The sequence below is a fragment of the Eschscholzia californica genome, unplaced genomic scaffold (genome assembly GCF_041429995.1).
Source record: "Eschscholzia californica isolate CP2 unplaced genomic scaffold, dmEscCali1.0.p SCAF_3, whole genome shotgun sequence".
NCBI classification, from domain to species: Eukaryota; Viridiplantae; Streptophyta; class Magnoliopsida; order Ranunculales; family Papaveraceae; genus Eschscholzia; species Eschscholzia californica.
The window spans coordinates 47,419,497-47,445,968 of record NW_028238420.1 but is presented as its reverse complement, the minus strand read 5'-3'; the positions used below and the strand labels follow the sequence as shown (position 1 = coordinate 47,445,968).

Genomic DNA, 26,472 nt, shown 5'->3' with positions numbered 1-26,472 from the left:
CATTCATGCTTCTCATTCATCACTCTCTCTTTTTAAAACCTAGGGGCGTTTTGTTGGTACAGCATAAACAGGGGATGAAGAAAAAAAAAAGTAACAACGTTCACGGTGGGACTCGAACCCACAATCTCCCGCTCCGGAGGCGAGCGCCTTATCCATTAGGCCACGCGAACAGCTAATGGCAAGTAACTCGGAAATTACTTTATAACAGTTAAAATATGGTAAGAAATTCAGACTCAGCCGAGGCAGATTCAGACAGTGAAAAAAACACCATGATCTTAACATGATTCTTTTTTTATGCTTCAATTTGTTATAGAATGAGACGGTCGAACAAGTTAAACTTCTACCAGTAGTACCTCAGTGTTTGTTATAGAATGAGATGGTCGAACAAGTTCAACTTCCACCAGTAGTACCTCCGTGTTTGTTATAGAATGAGACGGTCGAACAAGCTCAACTTTCACTAGTAGTACTTCAGTGTAAGTTTTTCGATATTGTCGATTATAACTTTTCATCTAATAATTTGATTCAAAATAAAAGCTTTCATGTTTAAAGGTGCTCGCTTAAGAAAATCTCCTGGATTATTACATAACGGCCAGCGCTTTGGGGAAAGCTAAATAATTTCCGGGGTATGAAATTTTAAAGGGAATATGTAGAATTTTGAAAATTTTCCGGGGAAATATATTTTATGGGGAATATTTTCTAACACCTCATGTATTCGCCACCTCATCTTCTTCACCGGTGAAGGTCGCCGGCCGGAAATTGGCCGGCCGGCGACCTTCAACCATAAATTTTTTTTTTTCCTTCTCTCTCTAGATCTGATCTAGAGAGAGGAGAAGGAAATTTTTTTTTTTTTTTTTATGGTTGAAGGTCGCCGACTGGAAATTGGCCGACCGGTGACCTCCACCGGTGAAGACGATGAGGTGGCAGAGAGAGAGAAGTGAGGTGGAAGAGAGAGAGTTGAGGTGGAGAAGTTATTTTGCTTTCCCCCTAAATAAAATTGTCAAACAAAATTGACCAATTTTTGACCAAGTCTTCATACCCCGGAAACTATTTTGCTTTCCCCAAAGCGCTGGCCTTACATAACACATTGTCTTACACTCTTACATACTGGTTGAGTTTGGTTGAGTATTTTGGGCCTCTGATAAATAAGGTGAAAACCCCTTAGGTAATCTTGCACCATGAGGCATTTAACTTAAGATAGTTAATTTTGCACCATGAGGCATTTAACTTATAAATCTCATTAGATTTACATACTAATTACCAATGAATTAAAGAAAAGTAAAACAAAAAAAAATGTTATAAGAGTTAGTTGATGTAAGCATACATAGGAGTAGGTTTAATTTTATATCTATACAGTATTTTCTTCTTCTTGTAGGTACTATTTGCTATTGTGATCTCTATCTTCCCCGGTTCGTGAACATAAAATGTACTTCTAACACTTTCTACCATTTTCTTTTCACTTTGGATTACTATTCTATATGACCCTTCGTCGTCTGGCACAAATTCTTCTTTGTAGGTTATGTCCCATCCGATAACAGCTACATCCCAAACCATAGTCACGCCCGGCTGCTTATTTGACAAACAAGAAAACAACATATAAAGATGAATTTGACTCGAATGGAAACAACTATATAAGAGTAATGGAATAACCTAAAGAAAACCAAAACCAACTTATTGTGTTGGTTCCAGTGTGAACTAGTTCAATAACTAATCCATAATGGCAAAGCCTACCTCAATAACAGGTATATGAATGGTCTCCACTGTTCCTCCTTTCACAGGTACCTCTAAAACTTGATCGTCTACTGAAAACTCATCGTCGTTCTCTCTTTTTAGGCCACCGTATTGAACCGGAATATTTTCCGGTGCTATAAACCTAATTCAAAGGCGAACTCCTATCAAGAAAAAGAAAAGAGATAGCAATGGAGATATCAATGTTAGACAAGTTCAGCAAAGTTTCTTACTTTAGAAGAGTCTTGGCTACTCTAGACGAACGGGCGAAAACATACTTCTTTCTTGTTCTTTGACTTAACATCTTAGACGAAACCGCGTGGTATGCATAATACCAAAATGGAACATTCACAATTATCTGCATTTTTTGTTCATTCAACAAGACAATCATTTGGAGATGATTAAAGAAAAGGAAATGACTCAAACCAATCTCATTTTCGAAATAAGAAATGAGTAAGGCATGCCCTAAAAAAAGAAGTTGAAGTTTGGATAATCAAGATGATCATAAGATGAAGAACAAGAAGATTAAACACTTACATTTCGAAGAATGATTTCGGGATATTTCTCTTGAAGTAGAGAGATAGCTTTCTTACTAGCGGTACGTAATTCTTTCATTCCTGGGCCAGGCGATGACTTCAAATCTGTAATATGAACCATAGAATGAACTCCTCCATCTTTGAAACTCAAATTTTGGATAGCTTTTTCCATGGATTGAATCCTCCATCGGATAAACTTATCCATTTTATTCTCGCCCCCGAACATATTTTGATACAAATCTTTATCCTTGAAAGCTCCATAAACAATGTAACACAATGGGTGCCCTTCCTTATCTGTGCCATCCAAATAAGTCACATTTTCCAATTCAGAATCAAAATCTTCTTCTAAAATGTCATCTATATTGAACTTTTTTCGCCATTTTAACGTCTTTTTAAGCATCTCGAAAGCCTCTGAAACTTTGAAGTCTCGAGCTCGTAAAAGTTTCAATAGGATAATATCTGTACCTTCATGACCTTTACTAGGAAGAAGAGGGACACCCCAGAGAGAAATGTCCCTAATGTCTTCCACTAGAATTGAGTATTCCTCTAATGAATTTGAATTTGAATGATTCTTTTCGGGTTCTAAATTATCGAAAAGATTGTTTGAGAGGATTGCCTTTTCTAACTTTGAGCGAAATTCTAACAATGCTTTCTTCTCTGAGGATTTTAGTTTCTTAGGAGAATTCATAATTGTCTCTTCTTCAAATTCATCCGCAAGATCATTATATTGTAGAAGAATTTCATCGCTTTTCGTTAAGATTTCTCCGCCGGTATGGTGGTCATTCTTCATTATGGTTAGCAAAATTAGAGGTAGGTCTCCTTAGATCAGGACTCCGGTGGTGGTGGCGGTGGTTGCCGGAAACCCGACCCAAGGAGGTTGTCAGATTCTATGGAGCTAAGGGACGTTCAATCTTTAGAAACAATTTGTTCTTTCTTCCTTTCTTCGTTTCCTTTTCACTTTTATGAGGTCAGAAAAAATGGGGATTGAATTCAAATTCCAGCCGTTGGATGAATTGGCGCCAATAGAATTTCAGGATCTGATGGTAGAGATAATAATAACCGTTGGGGTTCTAGAAGTTTGAAAAGTAGTTGAAACATTCCAATGGGTAATCTGGCAATTTGTGAGATAAATGAATTATTGATGTTTTTGAGGGAAAAAGGGTTAGTTTAAAAATAGAAAAACTAATAAGCAGCCAAGCCAACCATTTGACATTAGCTAATTCAAGAAATCAAGTAAGTTTGTCCACCATTGATCTTGAATTCTTTTACGAGATTTTTTAAAAAAGAGATGGTGTTATAATGCCCAGTAACTATTCTTCATCTTTAATGTATTTTCTGTCACTGGAAACCTTTTTGTTAACACAAAGTCAATACAACCATTATAATTAAGAATATTTTTTTATAAAGGTTAACGATTCTGAATTGTTTACTGTGCTGACAAAAGTATCGTACTACAGTAGTTAAAAGCTGTCAGAAGCACGACAAAAATCTAAGGTGAGGCTTAAAAGAATGGCAAAAGTGTCATAAAGCATGGCAACAGGAACCCCAAGAAAGCATGGCTTAAAGAGCTATCAAAAGATGCATGATTTGGGAAAATAAGAAAATTATCCGGATTACAAAGTTTTGAGTGGAAACAAACAAATTTGACACATTTTGTTTCCTCCAAACATTTCAACCTTTCAGCTTATTCTTCCTCAGCCAAAAATTCAGGCGACCCCCACCATATTCCGGGACATCCACAATTAACGCCGGCGATTTCCACCACCAAGTTCGTCTCCTCTTCCTCTCTCTCTTTTCTTCCCTTTTCTTTTTCTCTCTTTCTTCTTCGTGCTCTGTAAGTTCCGGCGAAGGGGACCTCTCCTTCGCCGGAACTTAGAAAGAGAAGTAGGGAGAGGGATGGAGAGAGAGAGAGATAGAAAGAGGAGGGAGAGAGAGAGTTGTTGCTGGCCGTCGTCGGCGAAGAGCCGTCTGGCGACTCTCTCTAGCAACAAGGGAGGGTAGGGTGTGTTTGCCATTTTTTTTGTTTTATACCCTTTAAAATTTTACACCACGGATACTTTTCTTATTTCCTCAAATCACCCGCCCTATCAAAAGCGTCACATCAAAAGTGTCACGAAAAAAACATGTTCAACTAGTGCAACTGTGGGTGATTATAGGGGATCTTAACACGATCCTTCACCCGACGGATAAAGTTGGAGGGAAGGAGGCCCTCCCGACCCATGCTATGAAAATCAAATTAGCCATTAATAATCTGGGACTCCATGACATGGGCTTTAGTGGACCACCCTTCACCTGGTCAAACAGAAAATTCTCTGGCAAGCTTATTCAAGAGAGACTTGACCGGGCTTTGACTAACCACCAGTGGCTTGTTGACTACCCGGCTTCCACCCTCACTCACCTCCCTGGCATTGGCTCGGATCATGTTCCTATTCTTCTCACCACCAAAATCAAATCTAGCCTAGGTCAGAAACCATTCAAATTCATCCGTACTTGGATGTCCCATCATGATTGTGGTCCTTTCATCAACACCAACTGGCTCACCTCTTCCATTCAAATCCATACCAAACTGAATTCCCTTGCCATCAAACTCTCTAGATGGAACAAGTCTGTTTTCGGTCATCTTGAAACCAAAATCAAACATCTTACTTCTACCATTCAAAATGTTCCCAACCAAGACACCTATCAGAGACTGTATTTCCAATCTAAAGCTATCAACCGTCACAGAAAAAAATCAAATTTCTTCCATCAAGAGAGATGATAACTCTTGGCCCAACGATGTCACAGAGATAGCCAACATTTTTTCTTCCAACCTCGTTAATATCTCCTTCTCTGTGGGCACTCAAGTTCCGGACGAGTTGCTCGCCATTTTTCCTCCTCAGATTACTGATGTCCAGAACTTCTCGCTTACAGTTACCCCTATCGAAGAGGAGATCAAGAGTGCGGTCTTCTCTTTAAAACCGGAGGCAGCCTCGGGCCCAGATGGATACCATCCTTTCTTCTACCAGTCCACTTGGGACACAGTAAAAAAAATGATGTGACAGATATGGTCACCGAATTTTCAGCACTTCACACCCCCTGCCTAACCACACCCACATCTGCATGATTCCTAAAACCAAATCTCCTCAAACCACAACGGATTACCGACCCATCAGTCTTCTGAATACCACTTATAAAATCATAACCAAATCCTGGCTAATCGTCTCAAAAGAACTCTCCCTCATATTATCTCTCATTTCCAAGCTGCTTATGTATCTGGAAGACAGATAACAGATAACATCATCATAAGTCAGGAACTAACCCATTACTTCAAAACTATGCGCGGCTCCAAAAGCTTTTTTCTGCCTCAAACTGGACATGTCCAAAGTTTTTGATCGGATCGAGTGGTCCTTCTTAGAGAACATCATGTCTCAGCTTGGTTTCTCTAGTCAGTGGATTCAACTCATTCATTCCTGCATCACCACCTCTTCCATGGAGGTCCTCACCAATGGTCGTCCGGGGCCCACCTTCAACGTCACTAGGGGGATTCGTCAAGGGGATCCCTTATCTCCTTTCCTCTTTACTATCGCTATGTAAGGTCTCAGTAGACTTCTAGAATCTAACGAGGATCCTAATCACTTCATCGGCTTTACCATCCCCAAGTCTAACCTCACCATCAAACACCTTCTCTTTGCAGATGATTGCATCATCTTTGACCAGAATTCTCTAGATAACATTAGCAATCTGAAGCAAATCCTCAAAACCTTCATTGCGGCTTCCGGCCAAATGATTAACTATACTAAATCTACCATCTTCTTTTCGAAGAACACCCATCCTAAGTTTAAAAAAATGATTATCCGAAACCTGAAAGTTCACCATTCCTCTTCTCTTGACAAATATTTGGGTACTCATCTTTTTATAGGCGCCATTAAAGAACTAGCTTTCTCCACCTTCCTTATGCAAATCCAGAATAAACTCTCCAAATGGCAAACCAACCTCCTTTCTCAAGTTGGTCGCTCCATTGTAATTTCTACAATTGCAGTGCCCGTTCCCCGATACCAAATGCAATGTTTTGCCATCCCCAAAGGCATAAGTAACCGCATTGAGGCTATTCAACGGTCTTTCTAGTGGGGAAAATCCAAATCTATCCATACAATAAACTGGTCCACCATCTGCCTCCCCCGTAAATTAGGTGGTCTGGGTTTCAGGCTCTCAACCCTTGATAACCAAGTCTTTCTAAGTAAACTAGTCTGGCCCCCGAGACTCCTTGGGCCAAAATCCTTAAAGTTTAATATTTTCCTAAGGAGTTCAAGGCCCGTTCTGCCAAACCTAACCACTCTTGGCTCTGGAAGTCTACAGTTAAACATTTTGACCCTGTGTCCAGCCTTATCTTTTGGGATGTTAATAAAGGTACTGACATTAATATCTGGCATGATTACTGGATTCCGAACCACTCACAACCCATTAGTAACGATAGAAATTGCCCCTAACTACAATGGCACAACTGATTAGTTATAACGAGTGGAATATGAATATTATATCTCACTGCTTTAACAGTGATATATGCAGGGCTATTGATGCACCCGAAAAGGTTGCACACCCAAGCGGAGGTATCAAGTAGTAACCGGTAAAACCGGAGTCGATCCAAGGATAGGTTGGTAGTCCGGTTATCGGGAGAGTCTAGCCCACCGGTCTACGAGTCACTCACTAACTTAGACTAAAAAGGAAAGAACAAGATAAAAGTGGGAGGTTTATGATTGAGTAAGCAACAAGAAGAGAATAAAACAAGTAAAACTAAACTAAACAACAAAGTAAATGGGCGAGAGAGATTCGAGAGAAGAGTCGGAGAAACAAGAGTCGGGAGACGGTAAGAGTTGATTCGGGTAAAAGTTAATTTAGACGAATACTTCGATCCACAAGATTGACAATGACAAATACTATGTATCTATTCACATGAAAGTGTAATTAACTTCACCCACATTGACAATCCTAAGCATCATGTGTCTAACTGAGCATAACCGATCAAACGTCACTAAGCATCGACTATCAAACTTACACACACCATCTAATGAATTGAGAATGAACAAGTATGACACTAATAAGCATAATACGTCAAACTAAGTATAATCGATCAAACGTCACTAAACATCGATTATCAAACTAAGTACGCATTATCAAAGTTCGTGTCAATAGACGATTACGATCAAGGCTTCTAGTTTATAAAACTAGACGAAGACAATTAAACTCACATGTAAACAAATAATAAGCCAATCATCACATTCAAATCATGCTTCAAGGGTATCCGAATACGAGAGTTCATGTATCGAAATCTGGGAATCTATAATGATAAATCTACGACTATGTATTGTCTGATTTAATGTATCAAAATACAACCGATGTTCGACTCCTAAGGTGATGTCTATAAGTACTACGTATATCCGGAGATCATACTTAGTCAAACAAACGTCCTAAATACGTTAATCCCGAGTCGTCGAAAGTGTCGTCTAGTCGCCTAACTATGTGAAGTGCATGACAAGACACATGAAATTATGATCAAAACGATAATCGAATCAAATGAACATCAACTCATAATCAAAACATCAAATCATATTAAACATAATCACGAATTCATCACATTTCATCTCATATATTCGACACACTTGATTTAGCTAACATGGTGATTGAATAATAAATGAAAAGAAGATGATGAGAAATCCCCCTTTTTCGATGTGGCTCGAGGCTAGGTTCGTCGAGAAAAATGAGTCTCTAGGTGTAGTCGATCTCCCCGTAGCAATTTTCTGGATTTTCCTTTAATAGTGAACTTCGGGTATCCCCGAGTAAAAATCAGATTCCCCATAGCACTCATCATCATCTTCTCCATCTCAAGAACATCCACCATTAAAGCTTCATCAAGCTTTCTCTCTCTAGAGATTTTTCACCCAAAATCAAATCAAACTACATGAGAAGATAGATCAAGACATGGGGAGTAAAAGCCCTATGGTTTCCGGCCAAGATTATGGCCGGAAACCATAGAAAAATCCGGCCAAAGAAGCTTCAAGATCCGGCCAAAATCATGGAGTTCCCGGCCAAAATAGCTAGATCCGGGCCAAAGGGAGCTTGCTCCGAGCCGCTGCTGCTGTCCCGTGCCGAGAAGCTCGCTGTGGCCGCGTCCCGTGAAGTGTATGTGCATCCCCGAGCTCCGGTAGCTGCTGTCCCGTCCAGCATCTTCCCGTGCTGCTGCTGCTATGCCGGCTGGTTTCATGGAAGCTGCTGCGGGTGCGTCCTGCTGTTGCTACCGAGCAGCACCCGAGCTGCTGCTGCTACCGAGCTGCTGCTGCTACCGAGCTGCTGCTGCTACCGAGCAGCTTGCAGCAGCTTCTCCCGAGCCGGCCAAAGCTTTGGCCGGCCTAGTGATGGCCGGCCAAGCTTGGCCGGCTCCCCTCCTTCTCCTTCCTCTCTTTCTTCTCTCTAGCTCAAACTCTCTTTGCAAGAAACTCTCAAGAACACCAAACCCTAAAAGCTTAGAGCTCAAGAACACCCTTTCTCTCTCTCTCTTTTCTTTTCCCAAGCTAGAAGATGAATGAAGAAGAAGATGAATAGTGTATTTGACTCAAACCCTAGACTTAGTCAACCTTGACTTTGACTCAAACTTGAGTCCATTGGGTACCTCCAAAATCTCTTCCTTCTTTCATCTTCTTTGGGCTTGGGTTTTAGACTTCACTTGGAAATCAAGAGGGTGCCTTCTAGAATTATAACCAAAGGAGGGTGCCTTCATAGAATCCTTGTTTTAAGACCGAACCTCGACTTCTTTCTTTCACAACTTCTCCGTCCGAACTCGGAATTGACTTCCGTTTTCACCGTTGGGCTCGTCTTTGACTCCTCTTCTCATATGATTTGCTTGAAGTCTTTTTCTCTCATTTTGGGCACATGAAATGATAGTGATATTCGCCCTCTTTATTCCGAATTCCATGTTTAGCTCCAAATATGGTACCTAAACAAGAAAAACACATAAAATATTACTGATAACACTCGAAAATGACTAATTAGTCTAAGTTAGGCTCTCCAAATGTGACATTTTCGTGTCACATCAGCTATCCTTAGTATTAATCTCCAGGTACATAAGGAAGATACAATACGTGGACCTTAACCAAATCAGGTAATTTCACTATCCGATCTAAGTATCATTATTTGAGAACCAACAACTATACATATGAGACGATGGAATGAAACTTTATTTGGACTATAACCACTACACCGAGAATCAAACTATTCTTATGGATATATTGTACGAATAGTCTACCCGTACGAGACAAAATTGAAAAATTTATTGGTAACGTCCACAATTGTGTGTACTGCGAAAATATTGAAATGATTATTCATGTACTTCTCACTGTTGTTATGCTCACCCTATTTAATTTCACTTTAATCTTATGACAGATAATATCACCAGTCTCAGATATTGGATTCTCCAATGGAAAGATCTAGATACGGAAATAATCGCACTCTATGCAAAGATTTTATGGTTTATTTGGAAAGCAAGATGTGAAAAATATTTTTCTACGAAGGAACAAACCCCCATGTAGGTTATTACCTGAATAAAAGGGACCACAACCAGCTCAAATTAATCCGAAAAAGACCAACACAAATAACAACAACCTGATCAGTTGGAAACCACCAGAAGCCCCGTTCATCAAAATTAATGTTGATGCCTCCTTCACGCCACTCTCAGATCCGGCAGGTATTGGTTGTATGATGACTAAGCATTTTTCATAGCTGCATTAGTAGAAACCATCAGAGGACAAAATGCAGAAGAATGCGAATGCCAGACTATAATATGTGCAATACAATAAGCAGTAGAGTTAAAGATCCACCACATCCACATCGAGAGCGATAATCAGAACTTGATTCGATTCCTCCACAACAACAACACATCAATCCAATGACAATCCGAGAAACTTATGTACCATATCTCGAGTCTCAGGGACAAATTCGAGACCATCATCTTCACGTATACTCCTAGGCAAAACAACGCGCAAGCAGATAAACTAGGGAAATGGGGAAGGAGAAACCGGCGCACTTGACACTCCATTCAAGATCTCTCCAACTATTTAGTCTCTTAGTCCTTTGTGTATTTAGTTTGTTCAACAAAAAAAAAAAAGGTAACACTGAAAGCGTGGTCAAGGTACAAAAATGTGACCAAAAGCAATAAAAGCTTTGATTAAAGTGTGGGCAAAAGTGCCATTTGAAAGGGTAGTGAAAAGACCACCAAATAATTTGTGGTTGGTCTCTCAAATTGGTATGCTTTCCCTTTATCAGCCCCAATACATTTGCGGGAAATAGATCTGCCCACAGCAACGGGCGGTGTTACTACTTTCTCTGCAAATTTCCATGGCTTCCCTGTCGATGTGGTTTCGTTACATAGCACACAAGTTCGAGTACTCTCTCTCAACAACTTGGAAGGTTAGTCAGTCCCCTCCCTCTCTCTCTCTAAACCCCCGTCTGGGGTTTGATTGATAGTTGATTTTTTTCATGATATGAAGGCTAAAAGTTTTAATTTTTTTTAGGATTTCTTGTAGATTTTGATGAATAATAATTTTTATTTCGCCTCTGGGTATTGTTGATTTGAACTGTTTTAGGGTTTTTGTTGATGTGGGATAGGGTGAATTGGGCTAATGCAATTTCTCTCTCTTTTAAGTTTTCCATATTTCCTCTACATGTTCTTGTTGAGTTGTTTCTATGAACTTGGTTGAGTTCCGAAATGGGCAATGTTTCAGGTATATTTTGCTAACATATTAATGGATCATCTGTTCACCTAGTTGTCTTGGTCTTGTTACTTAAATTTTCTCCTAGAATTGTTTGGTCTTATTTTGATGGGTTCAGTTAGATTTTTATTTCTGATATTCTGTCCTTGGAAGTTTTTTATGTTTATAGGATTTAGCTTCTCAAATTCCCCAAAATTGAAGTACCAATCAGGTTAGGTTGCACTTTACTTTGCTTGAAAAGTAGCTTGAAGTGACCAAAATGAGCCGATATGAGATAACCGAATAAGATTCTCAGGCACTGTAGTATTGAGATTGAGGGTTTAGGATAGGAACTTACTCCATCTATGTGTAAACTTATCATTTATATCATTTATATCAATCAGGTAATTGACGTTGACGATCTCGTTAAGATCGTCTAAACAGAAAATCCTAGAGAAACTGGGTGTAAAATAAGTACTATTGAATTTTATGATAAAATTCCTTTCCTATTCCGTTCCAGTCTCACTCGTCATGCTTTGTCGTATGTCATAGATGGACGTCATGACTTAGGAAGATCACAAGATCCAAGAAACCGTCTACCCCTTGAAGGGTATTTGAAAGTCCACAAGAAGTGACTAATTTTGTCAATAACTACATTTGTCATTTTTTTAATTCATATGGAAATTCTTTATCAATCAACTTTTGTAGTAAATTTTCGTAGCAACCACGAGTGACGGGAGTTAACTTATTCAAAGTATCACCCCAAACCGCCAGGTTCAACCGAGAACCACCACCTCTCCCCCACGTCACCACCACAACCACCGCTTTGCTTGCCTTTACTTGGAAGAGCAGGAATTCTGCCACCCTTAGTACCATTTGGATCTTGCACTCCTTGCACATTCATTCACAATTTTAAACTCTTGATTTTGGGGCCGCAAATCTTTTCCCTTAGCTTTTCGTAATTCTTATAGCTATACATATAAAGCTTCCAGACCCTTAATTAGTTCACTACTTGTTATTTATGGGTGATTTTGTGGTTCAAAAGAATAGGTTGTTAATTAGATTCGTATCACCTTCATCTGTGTTTGACTGTTTGGTGTAGGTAAAGTGTACTCTTTATTTTGCTCCTCTAGCAAGTTCGGATGATGAGTTGATGAATTTATGTCTATTTTTGAAGTATTCAAAATGTGGTGTCACAAGATCATTTACTTGGGCGATATGTTGACCAAGTATTTTTATGATGCAGAGCTATAAAATAGGTCAAATCAGTGACAAAGAAGTGAGTGATGCCGTTTGGAAGAACGTGTTTCATGGGAAATTGACATACTTGCATTGGAATAAAGGACATGAGATGGCCCCAACAATATGGGAGCAAGGAGGGACTCTTCTTGTTCGGAAACTAGCCACTGTAAATCCAACGTAATTTAGCTTGCATTGTCTATTAGTTTGTTGAGTTTAACCTTAGAAGCTGATGTAACATTTTCTTAATCACGTACTTTCGAAAACTGTTTTTAGATCTCAGTGCTTTAAAATCAAATGTACAGATTGTGCCATCAATGAATTAAGCAAGAGTCTGAGTAAAATTCTAAGTGATTGTAGCACTTCTTCTTGCAGACTCGTCCTAACAAGTATATTGAGAAGCCCTAATTTTCTACTGTGGAGTCTTGTTATAAATCATAGTTCGATATTTAGGGTTCTTTGGAACTTTTGCCGTTGCCTGTCTATAGATAAATTGTGAGCTTATCATACCATATTCAAGTCTTCGTAATATACGTGCCGTTTCTTCTACAGGCATGTATTTGTTGGAGATGTTGTCGTCGTTAAGGACCCGGTAAATTCAGACAACTATCTAGTTAGAAGACTGGCAGCAGTAGAAGGTTATGAAATGGTGTCCACCGCCGAGAAAGAGGAACCTTTCCTTCTTGAGCAGGATCAGTGTTGGGTACTATCTGACAATGAAGCTCTGAAACCTGAGGTGAATTTAATTTATTTATTTATCACCGGACGGGTTTTGTCAGGAACCCGAGTTGGTTGAGATTTCAGTTCCAACTTCCTTAATCTTTTATCCAATAGATTGAGCATTTTTTCAATCCTCATAAATGGCCCACATTGATGAGCTATTAGGTTCATATGTGCCCACTTCTTTGGCATAGAAACAAAGAAAATGAAAGGTGGGGAGAGGGCGAGAGTGTGGGGACTTAGCCTAGTTCCCAAAACTCGACGAAACTCGACTCCAGGCCTGTGACTTGCATGCTAGCCCAACGACCTACTAGACACATTCGAGCTGGTGCCAGTTGTTCGGTGTCCAATTTATTGGTCTTTTCTCCACTAAATTTTTCTCTTCTGCAGGAAGCCAAAGACAGTAGAACATTCGGCCCTGTTTCCATGACAGACATCGTTGGCCGAGTTATATATTGTTTACGAACAGCCATAGACCATGGCCCCATCCAAAACAGGTGAGTAGTGAAAACCACATCGGATCGGATTGATCACTGGATTCACGACCCATCTCATTGTGAGATTTAAATTGATACATCACAGCTAAAGAACTGTTCTTTTTTTTTTTTGGCTATTGATCTGTTGCAGCCAAGTAAGTATGCAGAAGGATTCTCCAGTGATTGCAGTTGAATTGGATGTCGACGAGATGGCAAAGAATCACAAGGCTTAGACAACTTCGATCTTAATCTATTCCTTCCAATTTGAAATTCTCATTTCTTTTTCAAAGTTTATGTTCTCAGGGTTTCTGAAATAAAGACAAACTGTAGTTTCTTCAAATACATTTTGGATGTTCTATAGATATATGTAAATTGTGACTAATGATTGTGGGATATGAAGTCTTATCTTGTTTTCGTTTTTCTTTCGTTTAAGGGAAGATCGCCACTCGGAGAGTCAAATTTGTTATCATGAGAACAAATTATAGTTATATTTATTTTCGTTCTGTCTTTTAAGCTATAAAGGTCATGTTTGGTGCGAAAGAATGAAACGCTATTACCAAAATCTAATCTGATTCGCTTGAACACGTTAGTTTGCATTCAATGTAGTTTATGGTTTTCGGCTTGTAACGTCAAATAATGTAGTTTATGGTGTTCGGCATGTAACGTCCTCTAAACCGCTGCTTCGCTGAGGCCGGCCCATTTCTCACCCCTATCTATGGCGTACAAAGAGGTGTAAGTCAAGTGTAAGAATAAATATGAAGGTAAAGGAAAGGCTGAGAGAGCAAGTGAAGAATCAAATTTTCAGATGTTTACATTGACACCTTTGTAACACCATCCAATTTACACAGGTACCCCTTCCTAATCACAAATTCATAACCCTAAAAACACCACTACACGTGCCCTCCTCAGCTGGTACAGACTTGTGAAATCAAAAACCCCATAAACAAAGCTGAAAGTTGGAGCGAAAACTGAAAATACCATATAGAAATGCAAAGTAACCGCCATTAATACCAACTTTGATGCTCTGAGCAATGTCTCATTTCGTTTCTAGTAACATCCCAGGTACACATTTTTCTTCTTTTCGTTTTATCTTCTCTAAATTTGTGTTTCACAGTCTAGGGTTTCTTTTACTGAATTTTTCTTTGATAACGATAAGGAATTGAGGATAGCCTGTTTTTGTTGATACGGGTCGTGAAGATTTTAATGGTTTTTAATAAAGTAGGGTTTTTTAATGGTGGGTTTCACCCTCAAATGAGCCATGAGGAGTTTGATTGTGTTCTCTTGTGTGGGTATTGGTTTCCTGTTTCTGTAAGTTTTTAGTGGGTTCTGTGGTTGAAAATTTTAGGTTTTTTTTTGTGAGATTAGACACCAGAAAAACCTCGTTTAGGTGGATACCATAGAGAGTAGAGATAAGGGTTATTTTGATGTCCATTCTTATTGGAGATGAAGATAAAGTTGGGTTTTAGAGTTTTAGTAGTTTTGTTTTTGTAGGAGTTCAATGTTGTTGATACTTTGATATTAGGGTTTAGATGTTTCTTTGCAGGTATTTCAATTTGTCTGTATTTTGTTACTCGGCTGTTAAGTTGGATATGCATTTCTTGGAGTTCCTTACTTTCTTAATTTTTATGTGTTTGGGTTACAAGTTCCAGTAGAAACTTCTAAGTTGGCTGCAGGAATTTCCGAATTGGTAAACACATTTACCTATAATCCAAGGAAGATATCGAGCAATTTGCACTTCGTGCGAAATATTTGATACACCTAGTTGCTAAGAACTGTTTTTATTTGATGTTAGTGCCCAAATCTTACATATGAATCATTTGAACAATGAATAGTCTACTTCCCTTGACTTGTTTTTGAACTTGGATAATGCTATAAATAGGAAATGGTAAAGAATCATTTTCGACTAAACTAATACCCTCTCCTAGGATGCAGGGCCGACACTTTTTTCGTCTCCAATGTGGTGATGGAATTGTTAAAATGATGTACTTATTGAACCTAATTTTCGGCTAGGACTAGTTGATACTGTTTTACTTGCATATCATGATTTAAGGAAAATCAAAGTAGACAGGTACAGAACTTCAAAGCTTAATCTGGTTTCCATGTGTTGAAGCTTTTGGTTATTGCCAAATACTTGAATAATGTTATGACTTTCTTTTCCAAAAATAGATTTTGCTATATCTTGATATCTGCTACGGATTTTGACTTTCGTGAAGGTTATGGACCAGTTGAAGGTAAATGTCTCCTTTCTTCAGGAGTTCCAAGAAGAGCAGTCACTACATCGTCGTTTTCTGGCCATGGTGGAATCAAACCCTTACCCCATGTCAAGGTCCTTTTGAAGAAAAGCCCAGTGATATCCTCAAAGAGAGGTCTGCCTTTTGTCTGTGCTACAAGCTCGAACAATCACAGAAGAAACCCGGATTTCTCTAGGCAGAACAAACAAAATAATGTTTTCCCCAGAAACAGGAATAGACAAAATGTAGACAGAGATAACTCTGAAAACCCTGAAGACTCTGAGATATTGTCCTCCAAAAATGGACCTTTACTTTCTCTCTCCACTAGCCCGAGGTTTCAGACAACTGCAGCACCTGGTCCAAGAGAAAAGGAGATCGTCGAACTATTCAGAAAGGTTCAAGCCCAGCTCCGAGAACGGGGAAAAGCAAAGGAAGAACAGAAGATGGAAGCCTCACAAGAACAAGGTAAGGAGACTGAAACAGTTGATTCCCTTCTTAAACTGTTAAGAAAACACTCAACTGATCAAGGAAAGAGAAGAAGCAACAGCAGTCCAAGAGACTTCGGTTTAGAACCAGAACAGAATAATACGTACGTTGAAGATCAAAGCAGTAGCTACTTAAACCCAAATCACAATTTGAGACAAGAAGAAGCCCAAGAACCAAATTCAAATCCTTTTAGAAGACCAGTATCAAACTTCAGGCGTAAATCTCCAATTCCAAGAGTTAAGTACGAGCCTGTTTATTCTCCGGAGGACACTACCAGTTCTGTCTCATCCTCTAAGGTGCACGGAAGAAGAAAAAAGAATGAGCCAGAGCCAGACTTTGAACCTGCCCCTGAACCTGAAATCGAGCTTGAATCTGAGTTAGAGTCACTCGCGGTTTCCTCTACCACTTATGATGAAGTAATTCCTGAGATATTAGAGTCTGAATCCTTGGATATTGATGAAGCTTATGTTGATGAAATGGTAGATGCAGCAGAGTCATCGGTTCAACACATCGACTTGAGTGAACTAAAACTCGTAGAGTTGAGGGAGCTTGCAAAATCACGGGGTCTGAAAGGGTACTCGAAGTTGAAGAAAGCTGATCTGGTCGCGTTATTAGGCAGAGACTAAGATTACATATTCACATGAAGCAGCAGAGGGTAGAATGATGTTCTCGCCTCCTTCATCAACAAAGCTAGAGTTTGATTTGTTCTTTCACTTTCACTTTCACATCTTTTTGTTATCCAGATTTCACATCTCAAAACTCAACTACCTTGTCTTAGATCTTCAGTAGCTGATGCTTTTCACTTTCCCAGGGTTGAGAAATCAAACAAATGTTGTTTGTACTTTGGGATTTTGAACGATTTTGGTGTTATGTGATCTTGTAAGTTTTCACCTAAAAGTTTTTGCCTTTCACTCTTTTGGGGTTAGTGTAAAATTTGTTTCGTTTATTACGTTAATCATCTCCTGGAAACATTTATTCCAAGTACTATAAAGCCCACAAGGACTATATGTTTGAATATATATTTTTCTTAACCTAATAGAATACACGTCTTGTCGGACGTTTGAATATATTCAAAACTCCATAATCCAACTTGAATGGTTGTTGAGTATTGACTTATTTTCTTCCAATCATTACATTTATTCCTTGAAGCTTCTTCTACCACCTCACTCCTTGTAAAATACATGTACATTACTACGTCGATGAGTCAAATTAAGAAACTACAAAAACCAAGAAAGACATAAGATTCTGGCCACTAAAATAAAACAAAAGTAAAGACAATCCTCTTTAATCCTCTTTTTGGACTCCTACTTGAAAACCATGCCATTTCTTTTCTCATATTCGGTCACGTGCAGTCTCTTTTCTCATATTCGGTCACGTGCAGAGAAATCTTTCAGTTCAAGGAAAAATGAAAAATTAGTGTCGGAGCGGGATTCATTTTGTAAACAAGGTGGTACCAATAAATTAGTGACTCAGATATTATTTTACTTTCCGATTAAGGAATCATAAGAAATTCTTCTTCAATTTCAGCTTTCAAATCCCTTTTATAGTCTAGAACGCTTTGAGGATCTTCATAAAGCACGATTTTTTCTTGATTCTAAAGGGCTGAATTTCATCTTATTGGGCAACTTAGATTCAATTAGGGTTTTATAAAGGAAAAATGGGGCAACAACAATCAAAAGATGAGATCCTTTTTCAGCAAGTCAATTACGCTAACATCGAAGGAATCAAAGCTCTTCGTAATGAAGGAGCTGGCCTCGAGGTACCCAACTGATCAAATTGTTTTTAATCAGTTTAAATTTTCTCTATTTGTTCTATTTCTGATGAATTTTTTACTTTTTTTTGGGGGGATTGATTTTGTAGTGGATTGATAGAGAAGGAAAAACTCCTTTGATTGTTGCTTGTATGAATCCTGAACTAATTAATGTTGCTAAAACTCTCATTGAGCTTGGGGCTGATGTTAATGCTTATAGACCTGGTAAGATATTCTTCTTCTTCTTCTTCAATGTTGTCAAAAACCCTTACTCAATTTGATGTTACTACTTGATTACCCATTTCAAGTTTTGAAATTTATTGCCTGTGTAAGATGATTTTGCATCTACAATTAGTTATTTGCATGAAATGAGATGGATTTTTTTTATTATTAATCTTTTGAAAATGCTAATGCTCTACCTTTTCTAGTCTTTATTCCCATGGACTGTTTTAAAGTCATGATATCTTGTGAAACCCACTTTAGTTGGGTGGTAACCTGTGTCTCTCTAATGGTGAGACCAGGGTTCGAATCTTACTGTATCCAAATTTATTTTTAATATCTCCGCACCAAAATCATCATGGATTATCTCTTTGTTGAGTTATTATTGTCTAATCTCATTCTTCTTCCCTTTGTCGTGTCACTTGATTTGAATTAGCAGTATGTGTACTTATGGTTTAAATTTTTTTCTGTTGGACTTTAGGAAGTCATGCCGGTACTCCTTTACATCATGCGGCAAAGAGAGGCCTTGACCAGACTGTTAAGTTACTGCTGTCACATGGAGGTTTGTATTTTAACTACTTTCGAGCTTGAACCTTAAGTTCTTTGCTAAAATATACTCTTCAATGTGATCTTTTTTGTGTTAGTGTTCCTAAAGAATGAACTTTTGATTGTCTCAGCCAATGTTTTTGTGGTAAATGATGATTGTGACACACCACTTGATGTTGCGAGAGCGAAGGGGTTTAGCAATGTCGTTCGTACAATTGAGGTAGTCTTAATGTTTGCGGGTCAATTGAATACTAGATTACAAGTGTTGTTTGCTTCTGAATATATATATATATATATATATATATATATATATATACTTATATAGATAGATAGATAGCTTTTGTCTTGCATCTTTGAGGATTGATCTTTAGCTAAAGCCTTGTTCCTAATTGGTTCTTTTTCAGAGTCATATATGTCTTTTCTCTGGTTGGCTCCGTGAACTACATGGTCCAGGCTTCCTTGAAGCATTAGCTTCTCAATGGTTATCTCGAAAAATGTGAGTATAAGGTTTACACCTCTTTCCATTCCTTATTCATCGCCCATTGCTATATACCTTTTTTTTTCTTTAAATCAAGTTTTTTCTGCGTGGTAATTTGGAGCTGTATTTTCTCAAGGTCTAGGTCTGTCACCTGATACTGTTGTTCTCTCTGCAGTTGGGTTGTGGTTATACCTTGTGGTTCTCGTGATTATATGAAGCCTGCCAAGTTGGACCTTGCTATATATTCTAGTCCACAGGTATTCTAGAGCTGGTTAACTTAGAAAATATTACTATCTTACACGGACCATACGTAATCTGAGCTGGTGCTCTTGTTTGGTGGTATTCAATGTCTTATGTTCATGAAGTGTGAAATATAATATTTTTGTCTCCTTTTGAGGTAGCTTATGATGCTTAACGAAGATTATCATGCTAAATTCTCAGGATGCCAGACCTTCTGTTGTTATTGCACTTCCAAAGGCTAAAGTTGAAGAGCCAAAATTTCACCAACCAGATCCAGTATTAGTCCTTATTGACAAGGCTACGAGTATGTCCACAGTTTTTTTTTTTTTATTTCTAATGAACATACTGAATACACTCTATACAAGATCCTACTCTGATGAAAAAACACTACTTTTCCTGAGTTAAAATAATGAAAAGTTTCTTTCTAGGATATATCTTTGCCCACGTTATATAGGGAATGTATAGATGATATACTCTATATAAAAGACAAAAGCAAAAGAAGTAACTGTTTTTACTGTAATTTTTCTTGGTTTTGGACAAGTACATGAATTTGCAACCTGGGGTTAGTTCATATGTATGCATCTCAATATATCGATAACAAGGATCACTCTCTGACTTAAACGTTTAATGTACCATGTCGATTTCGAAATTTGGGTTAATTTGATTTTGAACAGTTGGAGACCTTCAAAGATAACATTTTTCTTTTCTAAAAGAAGGGTCTTATGAAATGGACATATGTACCCAGAGTTACTTTCATTGATACCCTATTTTCTCAATAGATACTACTAATCTGACATAATAATGTACGTTCTTTTATACTAATCTGACATAATAATGTACGTTCTTTTATACAAACTTTTAGTGAGAAGTCCATGAATCCCATTTTTGTGGTGCATGTAATGGTAATTATTCTTTCTTTAACCATGGGGGCATAGACAATTGAAATATATGAAAGAAAACATGTTTCTCTTAGACAATATTCTTAACAAAACCGTGCTCTGGAGGTGTTAATATCCAGCTTTTGTTTGCCTTTATTTTGTTAAAGATTTTTTGCTAAAAGTTCTTATGCAACTCTACCGGGTGCTTACATGACAGAGAAGTACAAATTTGCATCTGCGAACGAAGGTGACAAGCAACAACTTAAGGGGTTTCTCGATGCATGCAGAGGAATTCCCCAGGTACTATATAGATTGCAGTGTTCCAGATTCTAATTTGACCTTGTCGTTTAGTGCGCATGAATTTCTTATGTCATAAACAAAGATTACTAGGACTGCCAAAAAGAAAAATGTTTCAGCCAAAAGCATAGGTCAAATGTTGATTATGTGAAGTACCCTTAACATACACAGATGCATAAGTATCAACTTAATTGAATTTCGCAGGTAAGGCATCCCCCACCACCAGATAATGTCGCACCACAAGTTGTCTCAGCAACTGCACCATCAGCTACTACAGAAGATGTAGACTTAGCTATGGCTCTAAGTGCCTCAATTCAATCTGCTCATTCTAACCTTAGCTCTGGCTCAAGCAACACAGCTGGTTGGGGTAATTCGACGGATAATCCGGCCTATAATCGATGGGGTAGTTCAGTTGCAGAGTCTTCTCCTGTTCCTCCTTCAAAAGCAAGTAGCAGTGGATGGATCGATAAACCACCCAAGGATACATACAGTGGTTGGGGTGCATCAAGTTCAGTTGCTGGGTCGTCTCCTCTCCCTCCTTCAAAAGCTAGTAGCACTGGATGGCTAGATAAACCACCAGAGAATTCACACAATGGTTGGGGTGAATCAAGTTCACCCACAGGATCTTCTCATCTTCCTCCTTCAAAGTCTAATAGCAGTGGATGGTTAGATAAACCACCTGAGGATTCACAAAATGGTTGGAGTGCATCTGAAGGTGGGTTGAGTTCAAGTAGCAAGCCCATTTCAGAAAACCTTCCCTCTGTTGTCCCTATGAGTACTGAAATTCCTGAATCAATTCCATCAGCTCCACATATTCCAGAAGGTGCAGATGATGGTCCAATTCATTACCCATCGATCGACATAAGCCCTATTGATGTTCCCACAAAATACAGCACTGAAGCTAAACCAGCAATAACTGGTGCCAGAAAAGAAGAGGTAGTTGATTCTTCTTCGTGCGTGATATGTTTGGACGCCCCTGTCGAGGGGGCTTGCATTCCATGTGGTCACATGGCTGGATGTATGTCATGTTTGAATGGTATCAAAGCCAAGAAGTGGGGTTGCCCTGTTTGTCGCGCCGAGATAAACCAAATTGTAAGGATATATGCTGTTTGAAGATCCAAAACAAGAAAATAGTACAGATGATTGATGGACGACAAAAATGATTTAGAGGTGTTATCGCCTTGGTTTTAGAGTCAGGGGTTTGGTAAGCATAATATCTTCTATATCAGGTAATTGTTAATGTTCAATTGTTTATAGTTATATATCAGGTAATCAGATAAATGGGGAATGATCTTGGGGAGTTACGTTTGTGCTGAGTATGTTGAAGTCCTTGTGATGTCCTTTGATTATTGACTAGTGTTTGTTGTAATAATTGATTAAGCTCTATATATATATGTTTATTCTTGTGGTTAGTTTCAACTTTACATATGAATAGTTTATCACTTTCGGGGCATCGGAGTGTACTTCGTGTGATCGAATATATATATATATATATATATGCGTGTGTTAAGTGAGCTGTAATTAAGTAAGTTGGAGCTCACAACATAATTTGAGCTCTAAGGATAACACTGTAGATTTTCACAGAATATGGTAAAGTATATTGTTTTCCCCAGTATCATGTTAAGATCTAGAGCTGAAATGATGTTGTGACAGATCATTTTCATTTTTGGATTGGTTGTAAATTTTGTAACATTATTTAGGTTCAGAAATGCTACTTTGACCACAAGTGGAGGCAATATAGATCAGCCATTAGAACTACTCGACGTCTGGATGGATACTGGCCAAAGCCTTTGTTTGGGTATTGAATGAAACAAGAACCCGTTGTCGCTGTTCTTTTTCCTAATTTTTGACTTGCCTATATAGGCAAACTCCAATTTAGACAAATTTAGGACCTTAGGAGTAATTTACTTCTATTGTTCAAATATCTTGTTTTTTTTTTTTTCATATAAAGAGTATGTCAGTATGGAAAAAGTCAAAGGGTTGTTGTTCGTTTTGTACATTGGTGGAACCAATAGGCAGTAGCAGTTAGCTCAAAGGTTGACTTCTCCAATAAGAAATCATTGGAGTTCTTAAATTTAAGCTTTAAAGACTTAAAGTAGCCTAAAAAGTTTCCATGAGAGAGAGGAAGCTCCTTCACTCTTCAACAGTTTCAGGATCTTCAAAAAGTAGAAATTTCTTCATTTTGGATTTTGAAGGACTGAATCTCATCTTTGTTCAAGCAGGACTGGGAGGGCTGGGATTCGGGTGCAAAGGAGATGGGGCTACAACAATCAAAAGGCGAGAAACTCTACACACAGGTTATCCGCGGAAACATCCAAGGCATCAGAGATCTATATGATGAAGGAGCAGCCTTGTCGGTATTGAAAAATTTTAGTTGCTCCTTATCTCTATGGGTTCGATGGATTTTTTTTCTTCTTGTAATTCTGTTACTAATCGGAAATTAGGTACTCTTGTTCTTTTTTATTTTTCTATGTTTGACTCTAACTTGTCTGAATCTTCTTACTACAATGGACCCAAAACTAACCCAAATCAGTCACTTAGACAGTTAGACTAGTCAGATTAAAACAAACACTCCGAAATCTTCTCGAGTAAGATTTCAGATCTGACAAAAAACACTACCTTAATTTCAAAGCATGGAACTATGGAATAAGTTATGTCCTATGCTAATCGCTTCTGCAGTGGAGGGACAGAGAAGAAAGGTATCCCTTGACTGTTGCATGTATGAAACCTGAACTAATTAATGTTGCCAGAACTCTCATCGAGCTCGGTGTCCTTCTGGAGTTGACTGGTAAGAAACCGCATTTTGTATCTATGCTCCCAAAACCCTGATTCAGCTTATCTTTTCTAGTCTTTTATGCCATGAAATGGTTTAGTCGTTATATCTCTGCATCTAATTCTTCATGTATTGTGATGAGGACCCATCTCATGAGGACCTTGACCCTCTTAATGGCCCAGACGACGCTCCCCCAACCCCCATTGCGGAGTTTCCTTAGTAATATTTTATTGCTTAAAGTTGTTTACATTGACGTTATTTAGCTTACGCTTCGTGTCATTATTAGGTTGCCTCTTTGTTGAGTTACGCACGTCTAAGTTATTTCTTCTTCCCTCTGTCTTGATCACTGTATAGCACCGAATCCCATGGACAGTATGTTTGGTGTTTAATTTTCTTCCTTCGTACTTTAGATCATCTTGGTAACACTCCTTTACATCAAGCGGCGAAGAGAGGCCTTGACCAGACTGTCAAGTTACTCCTCTCCCACAGAGGTTTGTCTTTCAACTACTTTTGCGCGTCAACCTTAAGTTGCTCGCTCAAATGTACTCTTTCATGTGATTGTTTCGTGATAGTGTCCCAAGAATGAACTATTCATTGTCTCAGCAAATGCGTTTTTAATAAATCGCGATGGTGATACCCCTCTTGATGTTGCGAGAACAGAGGGTTATACCAATGTTGTTCGTACAATTGAGGTATTCTTGATTTTTGCAGAATTAATTAAGTTATTACTCTACTAGTGTCGTGTGCTTATTACTATACTTTTTCTCATGCATCCTTGAAGATTGATCTTTAGCTAAAGCGATGTTTTCATTGGTGTTCTATTAGAGCCAGACATGCCTTTTCTCTGGTTGGCTGCGTGAACTACATGGTCCACTTGAAGCATTAGCTCCTGAATGTTTATCTCGAAAATTGTGGTATATCTAGTACTCCGAGCTTGTACTTTATGCATCCTTCTTAATCCTCAATGCTATTTACCTTACTGTACTAAAATCTGTTTCTGCAGATTTATTTAGAGTTATTCTTCTCAGGGGTTAGGTGTTTCACCTGATAATGTAGCTTTATTTGCAGTTGGGTTGTGGTTTCGCCTTGTCCTTATGGGCTTAGGTGTATTGAGAAGCCTACCACGTCTGCGCTTGCTATATATTCTAGCACCCAGGTATTGCAGATGCCAGTTTTATCATTATATCTTCACTATTGAATTGCTTACGAGTCTATGGCTGTCCTCTTCTGTACTTCGGGAAATGTGAACCACACTATTTTTGTTTCCTTTGAAATAGCTTAAGATGATTAATGAAGATCATCCTGTTGAATTCACAGGATGCCAGGCCTTCTATTGTTGTTTCACTTCCAAAGGTCACGGTTGAGGAGCCAAAGTTTGACGAACCAGATCCAGTGTTAATCCTTTCTTACAAGAAGTTTACGGGTATGTCCCAAGTTCAACATTTTCGCTGAAGATTATTGGATTTACCTGTTAAATTTGGGGTCACCCGACTCAAAACTAACTAGTAATGAGTAAAGAGGACTTAGACATTATACTCTTGGTTGCTAGATCACCCTTTTACCTTGTGCGCCTATTCTCATGCACCTCCTCATGTGTGGCGTTCATTGAGCCTAACACGCTTCTATTTTTTTCTTTGTGGCTGACATGGGGCACATGTGGTTGTTTAACTTATCATGTGCAGGCATCTGATACCACATTAAAATTTGTGGCATCCAACTCAAACTAATTGCCAATGAGCGGAGAGTACCTAGACATTATAAATCACCCTTTTCCCATGTGGGCTTTTCTCATAGTACCACTACTATAAAACAGTATCCTCGCTCTTTTGAAAAGAAAAACTACTTCGGTAGACTTGATAATAGAAATTTTCGTCTGAAATATATCTGTGGGACTTGTGTAATCCTCTGATTTCTTAAAACGTACCCTAATTGGCATATTTAGGACTTGAGTTTTCATACTTGTGCATCTAGATATCTTGACAAGAATAAGGTGTGATCTTCGTTGTACTTCAACCACAGAACTAAAATACGGCTAAAAGAAACTTCAATCTTGAGCCACAACTTGTTTTGTTAATGATATTGTTCTAAAAGTTTTTTAGTGATACCTCAGATTTGTGTGGCACTTACGTGACAAATGGGTACATGTTTGCATCTGCAAACGAAGGTGACAAGCAACAACTTGAGAGGTTTCACGATGCATGCAAAGCACGCCCACAGGTACAATATAGAATTAAGTCTTTTATACTCTAATATGACTTCAGTGCCATGAATTTCTGATGTCATAAAACTAAGACTACCAGAATTTTTAAAACGGAAAAAGGAACTGTTTTCAGCCAAAACTGTAGGTTAAATATAAGATTATGTGAAGTAAACCACTACTATATCTCCTTCATTTTTCAGTATTAAGTCATTGGATTTCTCAGGTTAATCATGGGTGGCGACGACACAATGTGGTACCTCAAGTTGTTTCAGGAACTGCAGTAAGTGCATCAATTCAACCAGATGATTCTCATCTAGGCTCTAGTTCAAACGACACAGCTAGTTGGGGTAATCCGACGGATAACCCACAGCACGAGGGTTGTTTTGGTAGTTCAAGTGAGGGGTCGTTTCCTGTTCCGTCAGCTCCACCTATTCCAGAAAGTGCAGATTATGGTCCAATTCACTACCCGTCGGCCAATATAAGCTCTAGTAACGCACCTAGAGAAGCCAATGCTGAAACTAAGTCAACAAATATCGGTATGAGAAAAGAAGAGGATGTTGATGATTCTTCTTTGCGTAAGATATGTTTGGATGCGCCTGTTGAAGGAGCCTGTGATCCATGTGGTCACATGGCTGGATGTATGTCTTGTTTGAATGAAATCAAAGCCAAGGAGACGGTTGCCCTATTTGTCGTGCCAAGATTAACCAGATTCTAAGGATCTATTCTTCTTGAAGATTCAAATAAAAGAAGATTAATGGGGAATAATCTCAGGTATGTTGTAGTCCTTGTTATCTGAGCTTGTTATGCATATTGTAAAGGATGGGGGGATTGAAGACCCAGCCAACTCAATGATTACTCAGTTTTAAGTTTGGATCTTGGTGAGATTGTAATCTTTCTAATTTTGTATTGTAACTACTACTTCCATAGTCTCTTATTCAAAAGTCAAGAAAAATTTACTATT

General features: G+C 38.5%; 5 protein-coding genes and 1 non-coding gene across 10 annotated transcripts; 4 read left to right on the top strand and 2 right to left on the bottom strand.

Annotated features, from left to right (window-relative positions):
- Positions 1-97: 97 nt before the first annotated feature.
- TRNAR-CCG (transfer RNA arginine (anticodon CCG)) lies at positions 98-170 on the bottom strand. The gene has a single exon. It is a non-coding gene; the product is annotated as a tRNA-Arg (tRNA).
- A 1,106-nt stretch (positions 171-1,276) lies between these two features.
- LOC147551026 (patellin-4-like) lies at positions 1,277-3,377 on the bottom strand. 2 transcript variants are annotated; one of them, XM_086672474.1, is made up of 5 exons: positions 2,727-3,308; positions 2,263-2,555; positions 1,959-2,083; positions 1,729-1,870; positions 1,277-1,563 (listed from the first exon to the last, which is right to left on the bottom strand). In XM_086672474.1, exons 1-5 carry the CDS (start codon positions 3,049-3,051, stop codon positions 1,303-1,305), a joined length of 1,146 nt encoding a protein of 381 aa, XP_086528600.1. In that variant the 5' UTR covers positions 3,052-3,308; the 3' UTR covers positions 1,277-1,302. The 2 variants fall into 2 exon arrangements, with proteins under 2 accessions (XP_086528600.1, XP_086528599.1); XM_086672473.1 differs by having other exon boundaries at positions 2,263-3,377.
- Positions 3,378-10,485: 7,108 nt separating this feature from the next.
- Positions 10,486-13,827, top strand: LOC147551025 (mitochondrial ATP-independent inner membrane protease subunit 2-like). Its single transcript, XM_086672121.1, has 5 exons — positions 10,486-10,697; positions 12,225-12,397; positions 12,770-12,953; positions 13,328-13,434; positions 13,565-13,827. Exons 1-5 carry the CDS (start codon positions 10,626-10,628, stop codon positions 13,644-13,646), a joined length of 618 nt encoding a protein of 205 aa, XP_086528247.1. The 5' UTR covers positions 10,486-10,625; the 3' UTR covers positions 13,647-13,827.
- Positions 13,828-14,192: 365 nt separating this feature from the next.
- Positions 14,193-17,041, top strand: RHON1 (Rho termination factor). Its single transcript, XM_086672120.1, has 2 exons — positions 14,193-14,475; positions 15,627-17,041. Exons 1-2 carry the CDS (start codon positions 14,445-14,447, stop codon positions 16,754-16,756), a joined length of 1,161 nt encoding a protein of 386 aa, XP_086528246.1. The 5' UTR covers positions 14,193-14,444; the 3' UTR covers positions 16,757-17,041.
- Positions 17,042-17,499: 458 nt separating this feature from the next.
- Positions 17,500-22,895, top strand: LOC147551023 (putative E3 ubiquitin-protein ligase XBAT35). Of its 4 annotated transcripts, none has more exons than XR_015238746.1 (10): positions 17,500-17,889; positions 17,991-18,105; positions 18,581-18,661; positions 18,777-18,865; positions 19,050-19,141; positions 19,299-19,380; positions 19,565-19,667; positions 20,459-20,541; positions 20,743-21,767; positions 22,761-22,895. XR_015238746.1 is itself a non-coding variant. In XM_086672118.1 (9 exons), exons 1-9 carry the CDS (start codon positions 17,788-17,790, stop codon positions 21,649-21,651), a joined length of 1,656 nt encoding a protein of 551 aa, XP_086528244.1. In that variant the 5' UTR covers positions 17,500-17,787; the 3' UTR covers positions 21,652-21,939. The 4 variants fall into 4 exon arrangements, 1 of the variants encoding a protein (XP_086528244.1); XR_015238748.1 differs by lacking the exon at positions 22,761-22,895 and adding an exon at positions 22,239-22,336 and having other exon boundaries at positions 20,743-21,742; XR_015238747.1 differs by lacking the exon at positions 22,761-22,895 and adding an exon at positions 22,239-22,336.
- Positions 22,767-26,472, top strand: LOC147551022 (putative E3 ubiquitin-protein ligase XBAT35). The gene is made up of 9 exons (XM_086672119.1): positions 22,767-22,895; positions 23,218-23,326; positions 23,722-23,802; positions 23,915-24,003; positions 24,137-24,225; positions 24,380-24,467; positions 24,629-24,734; positions 25,422-25,528; positions 25,735-26,472. The coding sequence occupies exons 1-9, from the start codon at positions 22,794-22,796 to the stop codon at positions 26,224-26,226; spliced, it is 1,263 nt and encodes a 420-aa protein (XP_086528245.1). The 5' UTR covers positions 22,767-22,793; the 3' UTR covers positions 26,227-26,472.

Bases quoted from the DNA above. Each gene is read 5' to 3' on its own strand.
- LOC147551026 (XM_086672473.1), bottom strand. From the start codon at position 3,051: ATGAAGAATGACCACCATACCGGCGGAGAAATCTTAACGAAAAGCGAT. The intron at 2,084-2,262 runs GTAAGTGTTTAA...CAAAAAATGCAG, and splicing joins CCGAAATCATTCTTCGAAAT to ATAATTGTGAATGTTCCATT. The intron at 1,564-1,728 runs GTAGGCTTTGCC...TCAAATAAGCAG, and splicing joins TTCATATACCTGTTATTGAG to CCGGGCGTGACTATGGTTTG.
- LOC147551025 (XM_086672121.1), top strand. From the start codon at position 10,626: ATGGCTTCCCTGTCGATGTGGTTTCGTTACATAGCACACAAGTTCGAG. The intron at 10,698-12,224 runs GTTAGTCAGTCC...TTTATGATGCAG, and splicing joins CTCTCTCAACAACTTGGAAG to AGCTATAAAATAGGTCAAAT. The intron at 13,435-13,564 runs GTGAGTAGTGAA...GATCTGTTGCAG, and splicing joins CATGGCCCCATCCAAAACAG to CCAAGTAAGTATGCAGAAGG.
- RHON1 (XM_086672120.1), top strand. From the start codon at position 14,445: ATGTCTCATTTCGTTTCTAGTAACATCCCAG. The intron at 14,476-15,626 runs GTACACATTTTT...ACTTTCGTGAAG, and splicing joins CGTTTCTAGTAACATCCCAG to GTTATGGACCAGTTGAAGGT.
- LOC147551023 (XM_086672118.1), top strand. From the start codon at position 17,788: ATGGGGCAACAACAATCAAAAGATGAGATCCTTTTTCAGCAAGTCAAT. The intron at 17,890-17,990 runs GTACCCAACTGA...TTGATTTTGTAG, and splicing joins ATGAAGGAGCTGGCCTCGAG to TGGATTGATAGAGAAGGAAA. The intron at 20,542-20,742 runs GTACTATATAGA...TGAATTTCGCAG, and splicing joins CATGCAGAGGAATTCCCCAG to GTAAGGCATCCCCCACCACC.
- LOC147551022 (XM_086672119.1), top strand. From the start codon at position 22,794: ATGGGGCTACAACAATCAAAAGGCGAGAAACTCTACACACAGGTTATC. The intron at 23,327-23,721 runs GTAAGAAACCGC...TTCGTACTTTAG, and splicing joins TGTCCTTCTGGAGTTGACTG to ATCATCTTGGTAACACTCCT. The intron at 24,226-24,379 runs GTATATCTAGTA...CTTTATTTGCAG, and splicing joins TGTTTATCTCGAAAATTGTG to TTGGGTTGTGGTTTCGCCTT.